Raw genomic sequence first — 22,528 nt, 5'->3', positions numbered from 1 at the left:
AATTTATGAGGGGAAGGCATTAATTCAAAATTGGGCCAGTTAACATGATAGGCCCCATTTACAAGGACACTATGATAAGACTCTAGGCAGGGGGCCAGAAGAAAATAAAAACAATGAATAATAGATCACACTGAGAGCAGTGTCCCAAAGAAAGAGTTAATCTAATCTATTTTTTTTTTGCTTTTTTTCCCCTTGACTTGTTTGTTTGTCCGCGGACGAAGATGCCACTGTCAATCTGTAACTCTGGGGACTGAGAAATTACAGAAACTAATCAGGTGTAGGAGACATTACCCTAATTCACCCTGATGTTTACACAAACAATGCTTGCAAGGGTTCATTACACAGTATGCGCGATAATTAAAGAAAAAAAGGGAAAAAAGGAAGAGGGATTAATAATTTTTTGGGGGACCTGAACTAATGTAAGGAACAACCGCTCCATATTCCAGTCAATAGGTTCACCGACAAAACAGATGATACATTAAATTGATTTGATGGAGGATGGTTCTAGTCGCATGGAAAATAAAACTTCTTGTAACAATGGTAAGTAGGGTTCGACTAATATGGACTTTTGAAGGCCCATGCCAATCCCAGCATTTTTAGTTTGAAGCTGCTGATAGTCAATATTTTGTTCCAATATTCAAGATCTTTAAATGTGATCATTTTCATGCCAGATAATTACAAGGATGTTCTTCTTGTCAGGGTGGAAAAGCCTCTGAAGCAGCATTTAGACCATCATGGGACACTAAAACTCTCTAATAAAACACATACTAATGAAATACCTTTACATGGGTTGGCTCTTTAAGTGACCCACCTCACCTATTCAATGGTAGGAGAAACTCTGGGATACCTTAAGCATTTAAGTGAGTCATTAACAAAAAAAACACTATTTTGAACAATAGAATAAATGAACGAAATGTGCAAATAAAATACATTTCATTACAGATTTCATAGACTTTTTATGTAGCTGCAGTCATAATATTAGAGGTCGATGACAATGACCGATATATCAGCAAACCAATATCTGTCTAACCCTAGCTGTAAGCCCATCTGATTGACAATGCAGCAGATAAGCCTGAAGTGGAGAGATCACAGTCACTGTAGTGGAGTTCTATGAAAAGCCGGTGCAAAGTCATGCCCACAAGCAATCTGTCATGTCTGTGCCATGATTAGACTTTATCAAGATCAACGACAAGTGGGCCGAGATAATCCGAAAGGCAAAGAGCCTACTGCCAACAGTGACACCGGCAAAAAATAAATAAATAAATAAATGAATGAATAAAATCAACATTTCATTTATATGGCAGCATCAGAAAAGTCAGGAGGAGTCAGAGTAGAGGATACAAATATTGTGCCTTTTTTTAGTCTTAGTATTTCCAGAGGCATAAATAATTGAGATATGATCATATGCTGGACCACAACTTATTTAGTAAGTGAAATATGCATGCCAAATATTTATATATACCGTCTAATTTGCTTCTGATGTTTTTCATTGCATATATTGAAAATGATTTCCATATAAACTGTCAGGGTAACGCTTTATAAACAAGGCCCATTGGTTGTGTATTTGTGTGTGTGTGTGTCTGCCTACAACTCTAATACAATCAGAGCTGAATCAAAGTCTAAGCTAAATATTTTTTTCACTACAACCCACACACACACACACACACACACTTGAGCGAGGGCCTGTTTAGTGGGTGAGTGAATACAAAAAGCGCGGCGCTCACCTATCTTCTTGCAGCGCTCCTCTCCCCTGTTGTGCATGATGATGGGCGAGTAGATGAAGGGGCTGGCGGTGGACATGTTCTGTCCCAGCAGGCCTTTCACTTTGTGCGGCCGCAGACTGACGGGCAGATTGAGGAGCTTCACTGATCTATTTCGGTGGCGAGAAAAAAAAGGGGGGGGCGGTTAAGGGCATCGGAGGAGACGGCGCGAGAATGGCACGGGTTAGTTTTTATCTTCCCGCATCCATTTAGGTCCCCGGCAGAGGAGACAGACTGCTGGATTCCTGAGATTCTATTTAATCTACTTGTTGCCAGGTTGCTCTATAGGAAAAATCCACCCTAAGATGCTCTTCCACTGTTATATATCATCAATCTGTAATGCTCAGTGCATTCCAGGAGTTATTTTGTCATGAAGTGCTGTAATTTACTTTTCCTCAACCTGTCTTGTCTGTTTCCCCAAAATGGCATTCAACAATCTGCAGATAACAGCCGTGACCTTGCTGCATCCAGCTGTTGCTTTTATATGCAGGTAGAGAGAGCGATAGCAATGGTGAGAGTAATAGCAAATGCAAGAGTGTGACTTTTTCCAGTCGAGAAAAGTGAGAGTCATGCCCCTTACTCAAAACACTTGTGGCTGCATTGCATTCTGGTCTATTGAGGCTACTGCCAGTGGAGAAATTGGTCTCTCTGCCTCTTCTACGATGGATTTCTCCCTGTATGATTGTTGGTGCAAAATGGCGGCTCTCAAAAAAAGCCCTTGCTCTTTGATTCTGAGGGACTGACACCCAAACCTGATGTTTACTGTTGATATTTTAAACAGTTGAAAAATTGACTGCTATTAAACTCTATTGTAGCTGCGATGGAGATATGTGGATGTGACATAATGTTCTCTACGGCCAGTTATCCACGGGAAGAAGAAAAATATGCCATCAAATGCAAGGTGTATCGCCAATAGCTGTTTTAAGGTGGATTTTTCCTTTAAGGCCTTCACAGACAACCAATGTAATATTGATCAAGTATATAATAAATATGTGATCAAAAAACTGATTTATATGTATCATATTGGAGGTGGATAACACTGAAGTCGATATTCGAATTTGAGCTTACATAAAGCAATTTCTGTATACTACAGGTTTCCCTCCCTATGACTAATGCCTAGCATACACTACATGACAAAAGCCATGATTTTACCGTCAGGAGGTTTTTTTGGTTCCAGGTTGGAGACTGACTCAGTGTATGTTACCTAACGTCTCAGCACCTACCTTGGGGTGTCAGACAATATCAAACCAATTTGGTCTTGTCATAACAAATTCAGCATGACCTTGCAGCATAAAAGGATGATGACACTTTTTGAGCAGCGCTATGATGGATGCTGAGAAAAACTAGTCCTCAAATGAGAGATGCTTTGGGATTGTTAATCTGTTGAACAGTGGCCATAATGTAGAATTTCATGATTTTCCATGAGTGGTGGGTAATTTCTGTGACCTAAAACTTGATATCTCTGGCACGTTTGCTCTGATTTTCAATTTGGAACAGTTCTAAAGCCTGTAAATTCATGTACAAGTAACTGAAGATTTAATTCCCCAATTTCACCCGAAAATCGATCCCCTGATTTTCCCTGTTTGGAATATGCTCTTATTCGACATTCCATCTTTTACATGATTACATGACCCACAAATTTTTTTTTACATGATTACATAACCCATAGAAATCCTGATAACAGCTTACATTAGAAACACCAATAATAAATTCAACAATCATGCAGCAATAATGGCAAAACTCATGGCAAGACAACTTATTGTAAAATTCCCTATTTAAAGTAGTAATACAGGGCTATTACACAAAAACACACTCACAAAGAAGTTAATCGTTTTAACGCTATACAATGAGGAATCAGGATCAGTCAATTCAGATGCTGAGGCCAACGTGAAACAAGAGACACCAAATAACAATCACACACAGCCCAGACTTACCGGACAATGGGGAGCTTGGTGAATGGCACCGGGGGGAGCTTCAGCCCATCAGGAAGGGTGATGACCTCCATTCCGCCCGGACACTTGGAGGTGTAGTTCTCCAGACTCTGGGTCACCTCTTTCTTCTCTATGAACCGATGAAAACACGAGGAGATAATGGACATGTGAGCACGTGACCACAGAGCATAAGCAAACCTAAACACGGCATCGTTCAAAGGCCAGATTACGAGAACCATCACACAACGCAATTCCTTTTAAGAACTCTCCACACCTAGATAATTCGAGCAGCATCTCCACCATAAAGGTTTAATCTTAGCGTGATATAAATTAACCAGACGTTAATGATCTCCCACTTGTAGATCGGTGAGGTGTCTCTCCCTCAGCCACGACGGCCCCAGCCTCAGCCTTCAATGAAAACTGCAAGTTTTATTACACGATCAATTAAAAAAAAAGGTTTACGACCGCGCTGTATCATCACTCTTAGCCCCGCTGCTTTTCTTGCATACACACGTGTCTCTTTGAATTACTCCTAAGACAATCAACCCCCACGGGTTACGCTAGGAGAAATGCACTCCAACTCTTTGGCTCATTTCTCCCCTGCATTTCCCCAAGCTCCGTCCCTGCCCAGACAACCACAATAGTAGTCTGACAGACGGAACACGCAGTCCAGACAAGCAGAGAAATGTTTTTTTTTACACCCAAAAAAAAAAAAAAAAAAAAAAAAAAAAACCTCAAGTTGCAACTCTAAACATTTCACACGGTTTTTCCGAAGGGGAAGGATAACATCGCATCTGACAGGGCTACTGAAGTGTCAGGAATAGATTCATGATAAAAGCGGGATAAAAGGCGGCACGGATGAAAAGCACAAAAAGAGCCGAGTCTAAAGTTGGCTCAAAACCCCTTGAACTGGAAAACTGAGCCTGCATCACCTTGTTGTCCAGTAAACATGTGGATTTTGCAATGTGAATCCGTTATATCTGACTTCTTCTAACATGCTAGTTTGCAGTTTCTCTCGCCTTAGCAATCGACTTCCAAACACTGCACTTTAAACCGCTTGAGGTGACCTAGCACTCCTTTCTGAGTAAACAGTGAAATGCTGTTTGTAGCATACAAATTAGCATGACAGTAATGAGGGGGCTCAGGTATTTTGACAGCGCCTTTTGTACGCAGCCATTTTAATGGTTTCCAATTTGTCAGGACGGATCTAAAATAATTCCCAAAGCAGCAGGTGTAAATTCAGCTGATTTTCCAAAACTGTTTTGCAGGCTTAAGCCCCGTGAACGAGTATATAATATGCGGTGGGTTGAAGGACAATCTGTGAAGGGCAAACAATGTATTGATTCATTTTCAGATGATGCGCCGTAACCGCAGTCTTTCAAGCTTGCTGCGATGCACAAAATGTTCTATTTGCCTCCCTCCCTCCCTCCTTTTCTGTCTCCTACTATTCCTCCCTCCCTCCCTCATGATGCGTCTACTCTTCCCCCAAAATGAGCCTTGTTAGCCCAAGTTTAACTTCTTCTCTAGAGAATGGGTTCCGCTCACTTTTACAGCTGGGGAATCTTAACGGTACGAAATGTCAGTGAAAATGTCACTCAGCGAGGTATCAGGATGCAGAAAACTCCATTTTACTACTGTGAAAGTGTGAGGAGGAAACTCCAGAGATGATGCACATCCGACTTGGCACGTCAGATTGAAGCGGTGGTGAAAACATAAAAAAGGTAAAAAAAACTAACTGTGCTCTCAAACCTTTTCATGCCAAAAAAGCAGGGGGCCCCATCTGACAACGGTAACATCTGTGATAGTATAAAGTGGTACAGTATATTACTGTCTAGAGGAGGAGGAATAAATTGAGTTAGTTAAGTCTGTGATTACAGTTCTCTCTTATTGCATTCTCTCCAAGTAACTTTCTGTAGTTAAATTATACTGCTGTATTCCTCCGCTTTATAGGAGCCACGAACGCTCCCCCGGGGGTTCCAGGAGAGACAAAACATTTTTCTACTTGTGATTTGAGTCATATTGAGCGGTGCTACATAGAAACACACAACTATCAAGAACCAAATGCTCATTATTTTTTTATTGGCTCTTTCAATTGTTGATTGAAAAGAAAAATTCATACCGCGCTTCGCACATCACAGAGCGTAGTGGAGACTCACTCATGCAGATTGAAGTAAGACTCAACTCAGCTCAACTTCGGCCCATAGGGGACTATTAAGGCAATGGTCACATGAAAATAAGCATAGTGAAACGACTAAAATAAATCAGGACTAATCTCCGCTGTAATGCTGCACTTGTGAACAAGCTCTCGCCCGCAAAACACAGGCAATCCCCATTCATGATGAAAAAGTTTCATTATCAAAGATTTCAAACACATTCAATCAAACAGAACAGGTTTATGGCTTTAAACTTTGAGCAAGTCCTGAGGTGACGCCGTTATCATTCTCCAGTTCCATTTAAACTTTTTCACCATTTGGCAAAATAAAAAAAAAAACACAGCAGAGCTGTGTTAAAGGGCCCCTGGTGATTTCTACCATTCTTTGTGCTTGGTGATTTAACATTCTTTGACACCTCTTTACAGAGACACTACTGTGAGACAGGAGCTTTAAATACCTTTTTGACAGTGCAATAGATACTATATAATATTTTTGCGAGAGTCACTGGAGATGTATCAAATCATGTTTTGATATGAACCCTACTGATAGAGTACAAACAGACGCGTTGTCAACCCATTTTATGAATAATTTACATTTTGCCCGTTGGTGTTTCCAGCAAGAAGCCAATAACATAAAAAACATAATCTAACGCAACAATAAGCAGAGCACAACGGTAAAAAAAAACAGTCCATGTAGACTGGAGACTCAACAACTGAAAGCAGACTTAAAAACATAATATTTGTCTTTAACGAGGCTGTATTTAGTATATCAGGTGGGAAGAATAGCGCCTGTGGCCTTTAGAGTACTTTCAACGTTTCCTTATTGTCAAAAGAAAATAAGTCTTGGAATCCCTGAATCTCTTGCCCTATTAGTCTGAGTCACCCTCAGGTCTAACCCTAATCCATGTTGAGTCATCTTGTGCTTTTGTAGCATCTCTATGCAGCCTATTGTGTCAGGAAAACCCATTCAGTCGGTGTCTATTTGTGATGATCGGGGATGGAGTGGAGGATGGACCTACTGAAACCCAGTTTCCTCACCTTTTTATTTATGGGAAACAGTTTACTCATCTTTATAGGGTGACATAAATCTTTTTAAACGACAGTTAGTTCCAGTCGGGTAATTTGATTGGGCAGGAGGCAGATATACAGTATAACAGCACTGGGACGTTTTACTATATGTATCGCTCCACTTTACAGGTGTTCCAATATAAACAGTTTATGTGTTGCTTGGCAACACTTGGTAGTGGAATCCGGAGGGAACTGTTTTTGTTGGCGGAGACGAAAAAGACAAAAATCATGATCTGTTGTCTCAAATTACCATTACTGGATAAAAAGCTTTGTTTATACTGTTGTATAAAAGTACTATCACACTCGAAGTTGTGTTATCAGCACAGTGTGATTACGACCGAATCACAGTATAACAGCACTCCCTCTTGCATCATATTGCTTAAATGATGTGAAATTCGCAGTATAGTACCTCACAGTAAGTAGAATCAAATGGATCAAAGTTATTTGGGCATAGGATTGTTAAAGAATAAAGCATAAATGAATGTTTTGCTGAAAATATAATTGATTATTGATCATATTGGTGGTTCTTTGCCTCATGAAGATTATATGAGTATATGAGTATTACGTACATGGGTAATAACATTTGCTGTCAAATTCAATTCCAAAGATATTTTCCTATGTATCAGCTCCTTACTGTTTACCAATGTGTTGGGAGCTACGCAGTGAATAAACACTACAAACAGCACAAGAACACCAACCACCAGAGACAGCCAACAATCGCAGAGCAATTATCACTCTGTTTGGAACCTGGCAGTCAACTGGGAAAATCTTTCCCATCTCTACTAGGTAAAAAAAGCACACCACAAGGAGTGGGTATCCAAATTTGAAATTGTGTGGGAAGAGAAAAATAAACTAAGCGGCCACAGGGGGAAAGGATGAAGGTCCCATAAACTCAGGTTACTAATTTTACAGAGAATCTTTTGGTTCTAAAAACAGCACTGTGATTAAAGTTATGTAGGGCTAATTGCTTTTATATTAGGCCGTGTAAGACCAAAATTCAGCGCCGAAGGGGCTTTGCTGGAAATTGCACAGCGGCTGCCAATCAGCGGCAAAAAACATTCTATAACCTGAACCTCGAGGATATTTTGAGCGACAACAACCTTAAATAAACCTGACCGAACATCAGGAAAAAAAAACCCACATGAAAACATGAAATGACACTGAAAAGAGTTTGAACTTTTTGGGCTGGAAATTTTGACTGGTGATAAAAGGTGTACTAGTGGTGATGCTGAGCAGAAGACATATTTTTAATTAGAAGTAGCATCACAGAAATAGACATGTAATGACATTTACAAAGAAAAATGGCGCTGGTTATGGTTTAGTCTATAAAATGTTGGATAATATAATGGTTTGGGTTTTTTTTACACAAAATAAAGCTAAGCAGAGAAAAATATTCAATGTATAGCCTTATTACTCCTGACTAGGGATGAGACGATATGCTTATCTCAAAATACGATTCGATACGTGATATGGATTTCAATCATAACAAAGTATGACTGTGCAGATTTATGTTTATTTATGAGCTACAAATCTTTCCAGCAATGGCATTGGTTTGCTAGAATGTAAACAACCATTTAACAATGTCATTACAAAGTGCAAATGATACAATTTTGATGGAGCTTGAGAAATTGTGATGGTCAAGCATCTTATTTGTGATTACTACAGCAGAATAAAATGGAGCTAAAATCACCATTCATTTTTCTGCCCCAGGATACGTACTGTCACATTTTTGTATTGCAATATATTGAATTTCAATCCATCCCTTTCGATTCATCCCTACTCCTAACCTCTCCTCGCTCACTCCCCTGTTCCTTTCCATCTTACTGTTGGTTTTTTCTCTTTCTCTGCCTTATTCTATCTCCATCACAGACTCCTTCCTCACAGGCAGTCCTAGAATCAGCCATAATTAGCCTTACGTGGTCACCTTGTCGTGACCTGGAGGAAGAGCAGTTAAGCACTATCTTCGATTCCAGCGCTGGTAAAGTGGTAAAGGCTTGAATAAAACATTTGAGCTATGTTTTTTAATGACTCCGGCCAAGACTTTGAAAGGAACAACGCACCTCAGAGAGGCGTTTGAAAGAACCCCCACGCCAACTCAAAGATTTGCCTTCTGTGGAGGCTGGGGGTTACATTAGAACTGCAATGAACGGCAAATGGCACGCCTACAAAGAATATCCGGCCTAAAAGAGAATGCATTTCATCCCTACAGTCTCGGACAGCGTAATTAATATTTGCAAAAATGAACAACTCTTCCAAAGCTAGATTTGAGAAAACCCACACCAATTTGTGATGTTATCAAAGAGATACTTTCTGGAGCTTTTCCGCTGATTTCTTTAAGGTTTTACACCTAATTGGACGGTATTACATTGTAGTTCCAGCAGATCTAAACCAGAAAATTTGAATACCACTGTGGGTATTGTTACAGTATCAACAAGATCACAAATTCATTGTCAGTGAATATGCGACTTACTCCATAAAGTATCACAGATTAAAGTATTAAAGATTAGAGTCTTAGTTGTCTTGTTTCTATATAAATGTAGTTTAAAATGTGCACAGAAATCACAGAAAATATCATCTTAATTCTGTGAACTCACACTTTAAAGTATTTACAGGTTTAAAATCCATGACTTTATTTGTGTTCATTGTTACATACTGTCACACTGAGAAACCGACTTTATTACCGCTTTGCCTCCCTCGCCCCTTTGGTATCTGGTGGTATGAAGCCATCGCTGACTGTTTGGGGTGGGTAAACATGAGCGCGCTGTGTGCAAGTGACATCACATTACATGAGTTCTGCTTATTGAAGTCCAAACAGTCACCGCTCCCTGTCATTTGGAGCTGCCGGCGAGTGAAGCTGCCTGCTGCAGCTTTAAACTCGGTTCTCGCATGTGGCGTGTACTTCCAGGTCAAAATTCAAGACTTTTTTCCAAGAGTTTAATTTCTTGACTGGATCTGAAAATGTTTGTCTGATGTTCAGTATGATGTATGCTGACAGCGGTTGCACAACATGACTATCAACTGGGCCATAATCACTCCATAGCTAGGGATTATTCTAAAGAACAACAAATATCACAATATGATGACAGCTAGTCGACATCAATGTAAAATGTGTTGTGTGACTGAACGAAAGAGTATTTTTCCCACAAATCAAATTCATTTCCATACTTTTCCAGGCTTTCCAGCTATGCATAGGAACTCTGATTGGAGGTTACACTGTTACACTGTCCATATTATGCTTTATATATCCACACTACCTACTCAAACACACCTCCAAACTCAGCTGAGGGGACCTGCCTCACTAGAGCGACCTACAACAACCTCTCTGACGTTCGCGATATCACACTGCAGACGGGAATAGAGGCAATCAGAATAGGGCATCCAACCTGCACTGCAACAGGGAGAGCTTTGTGTACGGACCATTACACAGAGTAAATACAAAACGCTATTTTTTTTTTTTTGGTAGTAAAACAGGCTGCTCAAGCATTCAGCTCAGCTTATACGGACAGTTTTTCAGTGGTTAGGGTTAGTCAACGCGTTGCCCGTTACGCAGTTCAGACACCGCGCATCTACAGGGGTAAAGCAGCCGTTCTTCAGTTAAATCATCTGGTTGCATTTCTACTCCTTGATGTATGGAGTGGATAGCCAGGATGTAGCTGCTCATGTTATTCCAGCAGGACTGGCTCTGAGGAGGCTGGTAATGGGAGTACGCCCCGAACGCCGCCGCAGCAGTCCCTCTGCTGACGGTGTTGAATATTTCATGCTGTTAGCTCTCTCCATCCTGTTCTCACCTCTCTCTCTCTCTCTCTCTCTCGCTCTCTCTCGCTCTCTCTCCCTCCCATTCTCATGCTCTGTAGCCAACCAAGGATTACATTGGCCTCTATTGTGTGGCCAGTGGACCGCCTGGCACACTCCTTGGGTAAAAACCCTATCTCCCGGGTGCACAGGATTTCTGCTCGGAGCACAATGTTGCACTGCCGCCAAGAAAAGGCCGGCTTTGTTGTGCGTCGCACACTATTAAGCACAAGGTATAATGCTGTATTCACCGAAGGATATGGTGGCTGATGCTAGATTTTTTTTTTTTAAGTTTGGATGTGAAGCTGAAAGCAATACACGGGATCAAAATTTTATACTGACAAAAAAAAGAGAGTAATATTACTACTTTGAGAGCTTTTTTTCTGAACGTTCATCGTGAGCTGACCTTGATCGGACAGGAAGTCCAGCATGGTCTGCAGCAGGAAGGACAGGTGGCGTACGGACAGGCCGGGGTTGCCCATGCGACGGGAGGCGTACACCAGCTCATGCAGGAGACGCATCTGTACAGCAGCCCAGCCTCGGTGGGTACCTGAGAGAGAGGGAGAGAGAGAGAGAGAGAGAGAGGGAGGAAGGGAGAGAATGAGAGAGAGAGAGAGAGAGAGAGAGAGAGAGAGAGAGAGAGAGAGAGAGAGAGAGAGAGTAAATTTACATTCACAAGTCTCATGACTGACATCTACTCTTATATAGCTATGATATGAAATTAGTGTACTAATAGTATCTGTAGTATCAAAAAAAAAAAAAAAAAAGAACTTGAGCAATAAAAACCAGAGCACGAGAGTGAAGTAAAACAGTCATAAAAAAGGTTTTTCTATAAAAGAAGGTTTAAAAGATGACACTCTGCTAGCCTGCAGTTCCAAAGCAAAGGGATGTGACAAAGATGCAACAGTCTGTAAGTACAGGGGGCGTGCTAATGATGGGGGACATATTTTGCACAATTTGAGCCAGGGTTGGAGTCCACACCATTGACTGGCTAATATAAAAGCTGTCAAAAGCATGGATATTATGATTTGTAAGGCTATTACAGATGAATGAATGGACAACATTATGATGGGACAAACTCACCCTGGCGTCAAACACCAAACACTGGAAGCCTAATAAGGAATAAGCAATTTTTATCTGTTAACCTATTCTGAACTACTGGTTTTATTTGTTAGGTTCTTCTAAATAAGCTGTTTATGAGAGTCTGTCAATAGAAAGAGAGAAAATATATCCTCTAGCCTATGTTTTGTAGTCTGTTTTCTATTTTATTCATGCCTAGTATTATTTTTTATTTGATCAAGGATTGTTAGACAATGGTCAGTGCATGTTTGATCAAATTAATAAATAGACACAACTGACGCCCTTGTTCCTGCATCGTTTTATAATATGCCAATACTAGGCATGAATGACTTTCAATTGAGTAGTACTTGGATCGGTACTCATCTCAGCCGATCTACTTGAAGTACTCTGCAATTGTCAAAATTGATTTTGGTGCACTTACAAATGAAGATATGATGTGATATTCTTGACACTACAGTACCCTTGACACAAATGCACTATAATTACTGCTACACAATGTTAGGCCTCGTGTATATTCACTGTGTGACAAACCTTCAGCATTTTGTGTTTTGGCTTTTCACCCTTGACACACAAAAGCCACACACACTCTTAGATTTAGGCCAAACTGGCCTCGCTTCATTGGACCCATCTCCTAAAATTCAAACATCCCCACACGAGCTGCAGCGCGGTGCTAGCTCAGCCAGTGTTGTTTGCTATGCAGAGGTCCACGAGACATCTTAATAGCGTTCTAGCCTGACACCAGCTGTTACATAAGATCCTCAGCCCCCTACAGATCCACAACTCCACTCCCAGCTGTCAAGTGTTGACTCACTGAGTGGGAAAGAAAACGAGAGGAAAGATGGATGGGGGGGGGGGGGCTTTTGGTAAATACTGTACTGTTCCCTCAGCTAAATATTGGTTCCAATGATGCTTTTCAGTTATCAGCATTTCTCTACCATGGTTATTATCCATTCTTACCGACTTCCTCTGCCATCTGAAAAAAAATGTTAATGCAAATCCTTCATAAGCTATTTTTTCTGTTGTGAAAGTGCACCCACTAAGCAGTCTAAAAATAGCCGAGTTCCACCTGTCTGCCAAAATCAGTGCTTATCTGGGGGCCAGTAATCCAAAGGACACTTTGGCTTTTTTTCTGTGGATGTCGCTCTCGCTCATACAGGGAAAATGACTTCATCTGTGGTATTTTCAAGCCAGGACTGGAGGTGTCTGGCAATCCAATTAGCACACCACCAAGATAATGACAGTGGTGCCACCGCCGAGCAATCGCCCTGTCAGGCAAAACCTGACTCAAAAGCCACTGTACCTTCTAGCCCGCTCCGATGAACCTGGGGAATTTGCTACTTTGTAGGGAGATGAGACGTCACATGCTACTGTCCGTTCCTCTCCTCAATTATAAAGATGTAAAATATTACAAGACAAGAAACCAAATTTGTGGAACAGCATGACAAGAAAACAGTCAGAGAACATCATATGGTGGCTCTATGTAAGAATGTCTGGGTGAAGAAAGAAAGTGAGAGGGGGAGTGTTCCCATTTCTGGCAATTGAAGGGAATGGTGAAAGAGGGCGTCTGAGCCACTTAAAAAGCCATTTGCTCGGCTGTATCTCAAGCCACAGCAACCTTATTGGAATGCACCATTGAGCCCCATTTTCTTTCTCACTTGAACTTGCCTCTCTCGCTCTTATTGCTCAATAAACTCCCACCTGATGCCTCCTGCCAAAAGACTAACTACCATCACACCCAGCTTTCTCATCAGCCCTCTGAGGACTCACAGGGGACGGCCAAGCCTCAGCGGGGACCTGGATGTTACAGCTGATGCTTCAGCATGGAGATTAAGTTTTATGACAAGACCACTCTGTTTTGGGTTTGATATTGCATCTTGGCTTCAAGAAAGCAGCCTGATAACCAACTTACCATACAGTGGCTCAAAAAGTATTCAACTTTTTACGACATTTTGGCTATTTCTGTTATGCTACAAAAGAAATATTTAAACATGTATGAGTTGCATATGATATGAAATGCTAAGCCAATATTCTGGTTTATTTTGGTAATGTAGCCCAAATGCAAAAAAAGGGAGCGACTGCTTATGCGAACAAGATTTCCCCTGTCATTTAAATTCCATATTTTCACATAAATGTGTATAATTTCCTTTTTACTTTGATGGAATAGCTTAACTTCAAGGCATTTTGACATAATTGTAGCATAACAAAAGGTACAAAGTGTTAAGAGGGGTGAATACTTTTGAGCGATTTTATCTACGCTCCACTGAAAAAGAGATAAATTGGAAAATCAATGAGAAATAATCTGTTAAGTTTATCCATTCCCACTGCTCAAAGCCCCGGTATTTACTGAAGATGAGCTAGTCTCTGGGAAATACGCCTTTCAAAAAGCACTTATTTTATTTGATATGTCAGTTGTAAAAACAGAATGTAGGGGAATTAATCAATACTTGTTAGCAAAGAGCATTGCTGGTTTTGAGTGCTGTAGGTGTGAAGTATCCAGAATACCATTTAAAACAACCTTTCACAACTGTAGTGCAAACATTTGATCTCAAACAATCTGCAGCGTTTCTCCATGCACTGTTAATAAGTGAAAAGGGGGGCAGAGATCAACAGGGTAGCTGAGAAAAATCCTCTCCAAAGTGTCCTTTGAACAACGACCGTAAGAGAAATATGGATGACCCTGAGCCTTTGTGTTCACTGGAAGAGTGAGAGAGAGAGTCTTTTGTGTTGCCAACACTTGCCATGGAGTGGGTGAATCGGGTGAGGGTCGAGAGGCTGCTGAACGAAGAGGCTTATCATGAGGACCTTGCCAAAGAGCCCACAAAAGCCTGGGTCAGGTCTCAATTGTGTCTCTTTTTGAGCAAAGTGGTGGCCTGAATGCATAACTGCCCCAAGGAGTACTCTTGAAAAGATAGTAAAGCCTGAGGTGGAGCAAAGCGATGCTATTCATTTCCTTTGTGTATTGAATTTGTATTTACACTTTGTTACTCTCCATGTGTGTATGCTTAAGTATTCTAGATCATAAATGAGTGTAGTTATTTCAGTATTTGTAAAAATAGTTACAAAATATTTAATGGATGTTAAGTGAGCACTGCTTGACTCGTGACAACAACAAAAAAACTTTAAATCTAGCTTAATTGGGGTTAAACCGATCTTTTGTTGCGATCGGGCCGATATTGGCCTTTTATTAAAAATCAGATATTGGCCCGTCAGTGTCATCCACTTCCAATGCAGTTTGTTTTTACGTTTTGGAGCATTTGCTGTGGGCGTGTGTCATATGGCCGTAACCAGCAGTGAGCTGGGTTGTGGCCATCAAGGTGAGGCTGGCAGCCACAGTGCAGGAAAGTCAGAGCAACAACAGCAATGGAGAAAAACAGTAAGAAACAAAAGAACAGCAAAGCTAAATGTGCAGCAGAAAACACCTGTTCCAAAACACAAGTGAACATTGGCATTGACCTTTTTTTCTCACTGCTTCGCCTGCTTCTTTACTGCCTGTGGTGGTTTTATGGATACAGTTACCTCAGCCTCAGGCTAGATGCCGTTTGAAGGTAGACAGCTCGTCAAGATGAGTGACAAGTGTTGGGGCGTAAACTTGACCAACTGAGGGGGAGGAGGACAGGACTAAGATACACTTTGCTGCCTCAAGACGAAAAGTTGCATATTGTAGCTTTAGGCCTGATCAGATAAATCTTTTCTCATGTTTAATCACAAAGTGCAGCTGTGAAAATCCCTAGTAAGAGAGAGAAAGAGCTCAAAGGGCACAACGAGTGTTACATCATTCTGATTGCTATGCAATACAGTTTGTCAACAACTTGCAAGCTATCTAATTAGTGTTAGCTAGCTAACCTGAAGTAACAAAGGGGATAACATTGTTGAAAATAAAAATGGACTGCTCTACTTGCTCCTGAAGAAGAGGATGAGGAGGCCATTGTGAAGCGGAGGATGTGGGCGCATGACATCCTCCTAGGGAGAACAGAGTTTTTTCATCTCGTCCAAGAGCTCCGTCTAGATAGCTCCCATCTCAAAGGCTATTGTCGTATTGGCATATTGCCCGGCGTGGCTAAAGTTGCGAGTGCACAGGGGAGCACACTAAAACACGCCACATCCAATTTGCAAGGAGCATAGCTTGGAGGTGCGCAGTCTCCTATGTGATTACGACCATAATGCTTTCAAGCGTGATTCCATTACTGTATATGTGCCTGATAAAACATTAAAGGTTGATAACGAACCGGTTATCTCTAGGTTTTCAAACAGTCCCAAAAGTCAGAGACGGTCGCCTACCATGACTAAAGACCTTGAGATCGAGGGGGAAAGACTGGAGAAGGAGACGATCGCCTACCTTTGCTGAAGTCCTTGGGATCGAGGGAAAGACTGTATCCGGGTAGAGTCTCCAGCAGCAACTTGTAGCACGCCCTCCAGCCAGGCTCGGGGATGGTGGGCGCCACGCACTGCATGGCCGCGACGCGCTTGAAGAAGGCCGACTTGCGGTGGAAGCCGATCAGGTCGTACAACTCCGACAGGATGCTGTAGCGCTGGATCTTCTCCTCCTCTGACAGCTGAGGTTCCGGACATGATGGGAGAGAGAGATTTGAAATCAAGTTCGTCATGGCACTTGTTACCGTATTAGTGAGGTGACAAATACGATTAGGGTATGGAGTGTTCGAACGTAATTACTTGTTCTCGCATGGTGTTGGTACATCTTTCTAAGTACATTATGAATTAGGGAGAATGCTTGCACCATATTGCTCTGTACTTAAAATACTTTTACAGAGGTTAACACACAGGTCAATACACTGAAGGCCTTTATTAATTAATTACAGAATATAATTGCTGGCATATCAGGATATTGAAAATCACAGAAAATGGCTGCACTACTATACTCAAAGGTCAAGCCTCAACAGATTCTTCAGCTGCGTAGGTCAATGGAAACAAATAATGGAAACTTAGGAAACAAGACTCGCAGAGTAAAAAGCCTAATGAAAAAGAACAAAAGAATACAGAGATCAAGAAAAATGTAATGCCTTAATGTTTAAGTTCCAAAAAATGGGACAAATTAAAGAGTCCAGGGTCAGAGAAATGGCACATGTGAGTTGTGTTTTAGGGTTTCCCACTCAGCTCAGGTACCTGTCCCAGGTTGATATAGACGGCGTTCTGCAGGAACTCGGAGGCCTCCATGGCCCTCTTCTGAATGGCCAGCACCCTGACCGCCTTCACACAGGCCTCCAGCTCAATCACGCCCGCGTTCTTATACTGTCGGAGATAAGGGGACGAATGGCGAGGCTCAGCGTTAATGAAAAATGAATAGTCAATGGGGGTTGCCTTGACTTCTACACCCAACCTCATAATCAGAGCGAATGTTTTTTCATTAACACATGACCACCCTCATCAGTCACTGCAGATGTGGGATGACAGACAACTGTGATAACTTGGATCCCTCGTTGCTCGTTTTTCAGGGATTCCCGGCCTCTACTTCATTTGTGGTTGCACAGGAGAGGAAACCGGAGCCACTGCTACAGAGGCTTTATGCCTTGTGCAAGTGTTTGCATTTTTTATCCAGCCCTCCTCCAACTTCCCTCCACCGCCACCCTCATTGTCTCCTTATTAAAATTCAATTAATATCTGAATGGCTATGTGTTGAGATGTATTTTAATTTTGAATGAACTAGTTACAGGTAAAAGGGCCGAAGGAGGTCAGTGCAAAAAGGCAATTATAATAATGGAGATAAAGCACAGCATTGCTTATGAATAGTTGGGTGAATAATGAGGCTACTTTGCTTTCCAAAAGCATTAGGGATACTTTGATACTATTCTTTACATCTTTGTCTAAGTACACAGTTAAAAGATTAGCAATGTCACGCTATGAATATTTTAAACCACAGATAGCTATTGTTTTATATCTGTGTGATAGTGCTTCAGAATTTTTATATTGTCTGATTTGCCAACATTAAGAGATTCTTTTCCAAATATTAAAAGTCCCCTCACCCTTGTTTTTAAGTCTTGTCCCCATGTTGCATTCAGTAATATACAGCTGCTGTCAGCATGTACTGGTGTGCTGCTACAGAGACACAATGCTGTCGCTGCCTTCAAACTCAATGAAACCAAATGAAACACTGCCCCCTGGTGAGTGGGCTGATTATTACTGCCTGGATAGTGAGTCCTGTCGTCACCCGCCTGCCTCCAAGTGTTGGTATTGTGCCAAAGGAACCTGAACATGTACTATGTGTGAGCACTAATCTGATGAGAGCCATGCATTATCACACACTCTGCCTTTAGTTAACTTCAGGAGAAGCAATATTAACAGTTCTTCAAACATGGAATGAATATTTACATTTCAAGTCAAGTACTGTATAGGCCTATACTCGGGTTAGACCAATATATATTGAGCTGATACTGGCCTTTTATTAAAAATCCATCTGCTAATTAATGTTCACCTGTTATGATGGATATGATGCAGTTTGTTTGATCACATACTGATTGTATAAATGGTGATTATTACACTGGTTGTCTATGGGAAGCCCTTAACCTATCTTGATTCCAATTTGACATTTTGACTAGATTCCTCACTAGTATGTATGAATATGTTATTATTATTCATATTACGCTGGGTGTCAATTGAGGGTTTTAGTGTCTCATGATCTAAATGCTGTAATTGCTTTTCCAATCATTTTTGGGGTATTTTCTGGCATGAAAATGGTCAAATTTAAAAATACTGAATATCAGCACAAGATATCAGCCATTGGCAGCTTCGATCCAAAAATATCAGTATCGACCTTCAAAATCCTGCTGAACCCAAGCCTATATACAGTTTTATATACAGTCTTGTTCAATACCTTGCCATAATAGGAGATGGCCTCTTTGTATTTCTCTATGATGTCCTCGGGACTCAGGCAGTTCTTGGCGCGTCCAATCTCTGTGCTGGTGTCTGCGCTAATGCCATTGGCTGTGAGGGCACCTACGCTCAAAAGAGGATGGGATATGATCAGTTTAAGAAAGGCTGTGGGATGATCATCCACCAGTCTGTTCTGCCACTGATAAAACAAAACGAAAGGAAAGCACAGAAGTGACAACAGAAAGAAGAAAAAAGTTAAGCCCACCGCTTTCTCTTTGAAAACTCAACTACTTTCCTGCTGTGGCCACTTTAGTTTTTCCAGTGGCTGCCACCACCACACACATGTTGAAAGGCACAGAGATACAGTATTCAAATGTCATTGTAGATCAATGGATCTGATCACACACCTTTTCTTCTCTACATAAAATGAAAAAAAAAAATACATAGGGAGGATTGACTTCCCTGCTCTTCCTTAAACCATTAAAAACTGATTTAATGAATATTCTGTGGCCTTTAGAGTTTCTAACATGTGATCAAAATGATGTTTAAGGCTAACGTCCCAGGCAGAGTTAGAGTTGCAACTGAAATGTTTCGAAAGCAATTGTGAGGTGCATCACTCGGGCAAATCTGATTCGAATACAAATTTCGATTGAGAGCGCATTGCCTAGCAACGGAGCTGGGTCCATAGCAACACCGTGGCGCTGTCACTATGACAAACGTGTGAATAATGAGATGCTGCATCGCACAATTCCTTGGCCAAATGGCACAAGCAACATGTTGGAGGGAAACACTTCAGGCAAAAATTGCATGGAGCTAAATAAAGTAAATTTTCTCATAAAGTAAAGTTATAGACTACATTATACTATTTGATTTATTTTCTTGCTAAGCCATGCTGAGAGGCTGGTCAAGATAATGCTGTACAGTTCCCACATTAAGCATTCAACAAGCGGAGTAAATTAAAGTACGCACAGACAGTGTTGGATCACCACCTGCTGGTGCTTCATATGAGTTCCCATCAGGTACGTAATCTTTTGCTCACAGTGGTAAATATTCTAGGAACATATTATTTGCAAATAATTCTGATAAGGTTAAGTAATTTTGTTATATCACAGTAGGCCATTAAAACGCTGCTCTTTTGTGTGATAATCATGAGTAAGATGTGAGCTGTTAGAATAATGGGAACTTCAATAAAAAGGAATGGGAGCAACAGATTGTAACAACTGAGACTGGCTGATTAAAGTCATGGTCTTCAATCAAGTATTGATATGATACTAATCACTAAAAGTGTGGCTGTAAGAAAGAGCAGGTTCATTTGAACAAACAAAAGATGATGGTAAAACAACACAGGAGAACATCGCCTGTCATGGGAAGGGGAAAAAAAGCCATCAATTTTGATTTTCAAACGGGAAAATAAACCTCTGGAATCAGGGTGCTGATGATGCAGGATGAAGCATGAAATCAAATGCACACACAGGGCAAATGTGCCCAATGGGAGGCCACAAGCAAACAGAACGATGTCTAAAAGAGCTACACTGGTTAGTGTGAAACATACCATACCTGGGTCAATGAGAACCTCCTGTGCCCCTACAGACAGAGAGAAAGAATGCAGATTCACTCCATGACACAAGGCGCAGTGTTAGCAATGTTAGTCCCAACAACGTGCTTCAACGCTGCTGCTGCTGCTGCTGCTGCTGGTGCTCTCCTTGACTCTATGCTAAGGACTGTCACAAAAGTCAGGCCCATGTTAAACATTTGGCATGCAATTGAACTATTTTACCTGAACTACTTTAAGAATTGTATGTTTGTTATGTCTACGGGTGGAAATGAGGTACTTTTTCCAAAGCCAATTCCACTCTATTATGTAGACTTCTGATCATAAACATCATACATCCTCAAAAATTATTCTTCTCTTAATTCCCACTCTTTCCAATATTATCACTACTTATAAGCCAATTGACATAGAATGATGCTCTGCCGATTAGTCATTTAAATTTATACTACAGATTTCTTCTTCACATCAACTGAGCTTAAGGCGACACAAGGCGATGTTAAATTAAAACTCATGTTAATAGCATGTTAATAACTGAGTAAAGAGATAGAAGTGATGTAAGTCATGTTAAAAACTTTTAAGTAAATTAGGTAAGTGGTCAGGGCAAACAAGGGAAGCTCTCACAGTTTAGGTAGCTGATGTCTAGTGCACTGCACACAAAAGCAGCAGCTTAGCTGAGCAAAGCTTAGCAACGCTTGAGTTGCAAGTCAGCAGTGACACTCTCTCGCACTTCAGCTGCCACTCAATCATGACTCGCTCACAGACATCAGGCCCTCTGCCGTTATCCCGTCCAGACCAAATCTGCAGAGCTTCCTTTCTGTCAGTCTGGTCATAGAGAAATGTGCTTACCTGGTCTGTGGCGTTTGCCCGCATCTGCTGGCTGCGAGATATTTGGTTTGCGTCCTGCCGTCTTCCCCGCTGTGCCCCCGGGGTAGTGGAATATGACGGAGGCTGAACACAAGCCCTCTAAAGCAGCTGGGGAACAAAAACAAAGTAATAATAAAAAAAAAAAAATCTTTAACTTATTCGATTTCTTTTCCTAGCACTCGCTCTTACAAAATCCTCTATGATCACAGGATTATTAAAAAGGCCAGTAAAACCCTGCATTCCTGACTTTTGGTTGTTTGAAATTTGTGGTGATCTAGGAATTGAAGCTTATTCTACTGTTGCACCCATTGTAAGTCACTCCGGATAAAAGCATAAGCTAAATGCCCAGAATATAAAATGGACTGTAAAATGAAATAAGCCTCTCAGACACAGATCAGATGATTACAGTCCCACAATCAATATAATATTTAATGGCCCTATATAACATATTAAACATTATACATAAACCACAAACCAGAAAATAAGCAAATGTTAGTCTTGTAGAGTGTTTTCCAGGAACTGAGCAAATCACGGCTTATAGTTGTAAGCCCACATCAGCCTCTCTCCTGCAGACTTACCACCCAGCCAAAGGAAGTCATTAACTCCCCTGAGCAGCTCCACGGCCATGTGGTAGTGGACCAGGGCGTCCTGCAGCATGCCTGCCTGGAGACACAAGTCTCCAACATGCTTTCTCATCCGTCCCTGGCAACGCTTCTTATAATGCCTGAGGAAAAGCAGGAGGAAGAGGGAGGGGGGAAAATGTTTTTTTTAGACAAACATCGGCAAACTGACAAAAGTGGCACGACTGTTTTCCACTGTCTTGAATAATGATGTTTGCCAGAGATCTGAAATGATTTTGGTGATTTAGGACTTAATATGGTGAAGTTTTCCTTTTATGACCACTTTTTTTTTTTTTTAAACAGAAAACGTCACTGCCTTTCTGCCATTGTCATTTCTTATCTTACCAGGGTGCCAGGGGAGGAGGCTCACTGTCAAGTGAATCTTATCAGTTTGCTACAGGAGGGATGTATGGGGAGGGAGAGCACAAGCAAAGGAGGGCAACAGAACAATCGAGGAGAGAGTATGGGCTGACCTAATACCTTGAAGTCTTGCACAATAACACAGGGACACAGGGAGGACCGACGACACCAGAATGAATGGGAACTGAAACCGTTTCTAGGAAAAATATGAATCCCGTTGTGCAAGACCTTTAAGCACTCTACAAGGGTCAGAAAGACTGGGAAGGTCAAGGGGAGACAATAAAGTGGCTCAGCGGGTGATCTTTCAAACAAGGAATAAAGGTGAAATGGAGCAATGGACAAACTTTTTTCTTAGCTGTATGGGCTGTTGGCCGGGACATATATGTTACATCTATTCTGGGAGGTGAAAAATCTATAGCACACATCTGGCAGATTAAAAACCATACTATTGCTCAGTAGTCTACTTCAAAACAACAATTAAATTGTTCTGATGGCATGAAACCAATAATAAAAGGCTGCTATTG

The 22,528-nt window shown here is 41.2% G+C and overlaps 1 protein-coding gene across 1 annotated transcript in view; it reads right to left on the bottom strand.

Moving 5' to 3' along the window:
* The window catches only part of trappc9 (trafficking protein particle complex subunit 9), a 171,338-nt gene that overhangs the window by 145,271 nt on the left and 3,539 nt on the right, over nt 1–22,528 (bottom strand). Inside the window, exons 4-12 of the mRNA XM_071537471.1 lie at nt 21,603–21,748; nt 21,007–21,132; nt 20,166–20,192; nt 18,610–18,731; nt 16,905–17,030; nt 16,120–16,336; nt 11,110–11,253; nt 3,695–3,821; nt 1,725–1,870 (exon numbers count right to left, since the gene is read on the bottom strand). Of these exons, the coding sequence (XP_071393572.1) occupies nt 1,725–1,870; nt 3,695–3,821; nt 11,110–11,253; nt 16,120–16,336; nt 16,905–17,030; nt 18,610–18,731; nt 20,166–20,192; nt 21,007–21,132; nt 21,603–21,748 (1,181 nt within the window). The remainder of the gene's footprint in view (nt 1–1,724; nt 1,871–3,694; nt 3,822–11,109; nt 11,254–16,119; nt 16,337–16,904; nt 17,031–18,609; nt 18,732–20,165; nt 20,193–21,006; nt 21,133–21,602; nt 21,749–22,528) is intronic.

This window comes from Centroberyx affinis, unplaced genomic scaffold (assembly GCF_046629955.1).
Source record: "Centroberyx affinis isolate AG114_WGS23_722 - 3 ecotype Tasmania unplaced genomic scaffold, CSIRO-AGI_Caff_v1 ptg003056l_1, whole genome shotgun sequence".
Classification (NCBI taxonomy): Eukaryota; Metazoa; Chordata; class Actinopteri; order Beryciformes; family Berycidae; genus Centroberyx; species Centroberyx affinis.
Note: the sequence above shows the minus strand (reverse complement) of the source record. Positions and strands in the feature narration are given on the sequence as shown.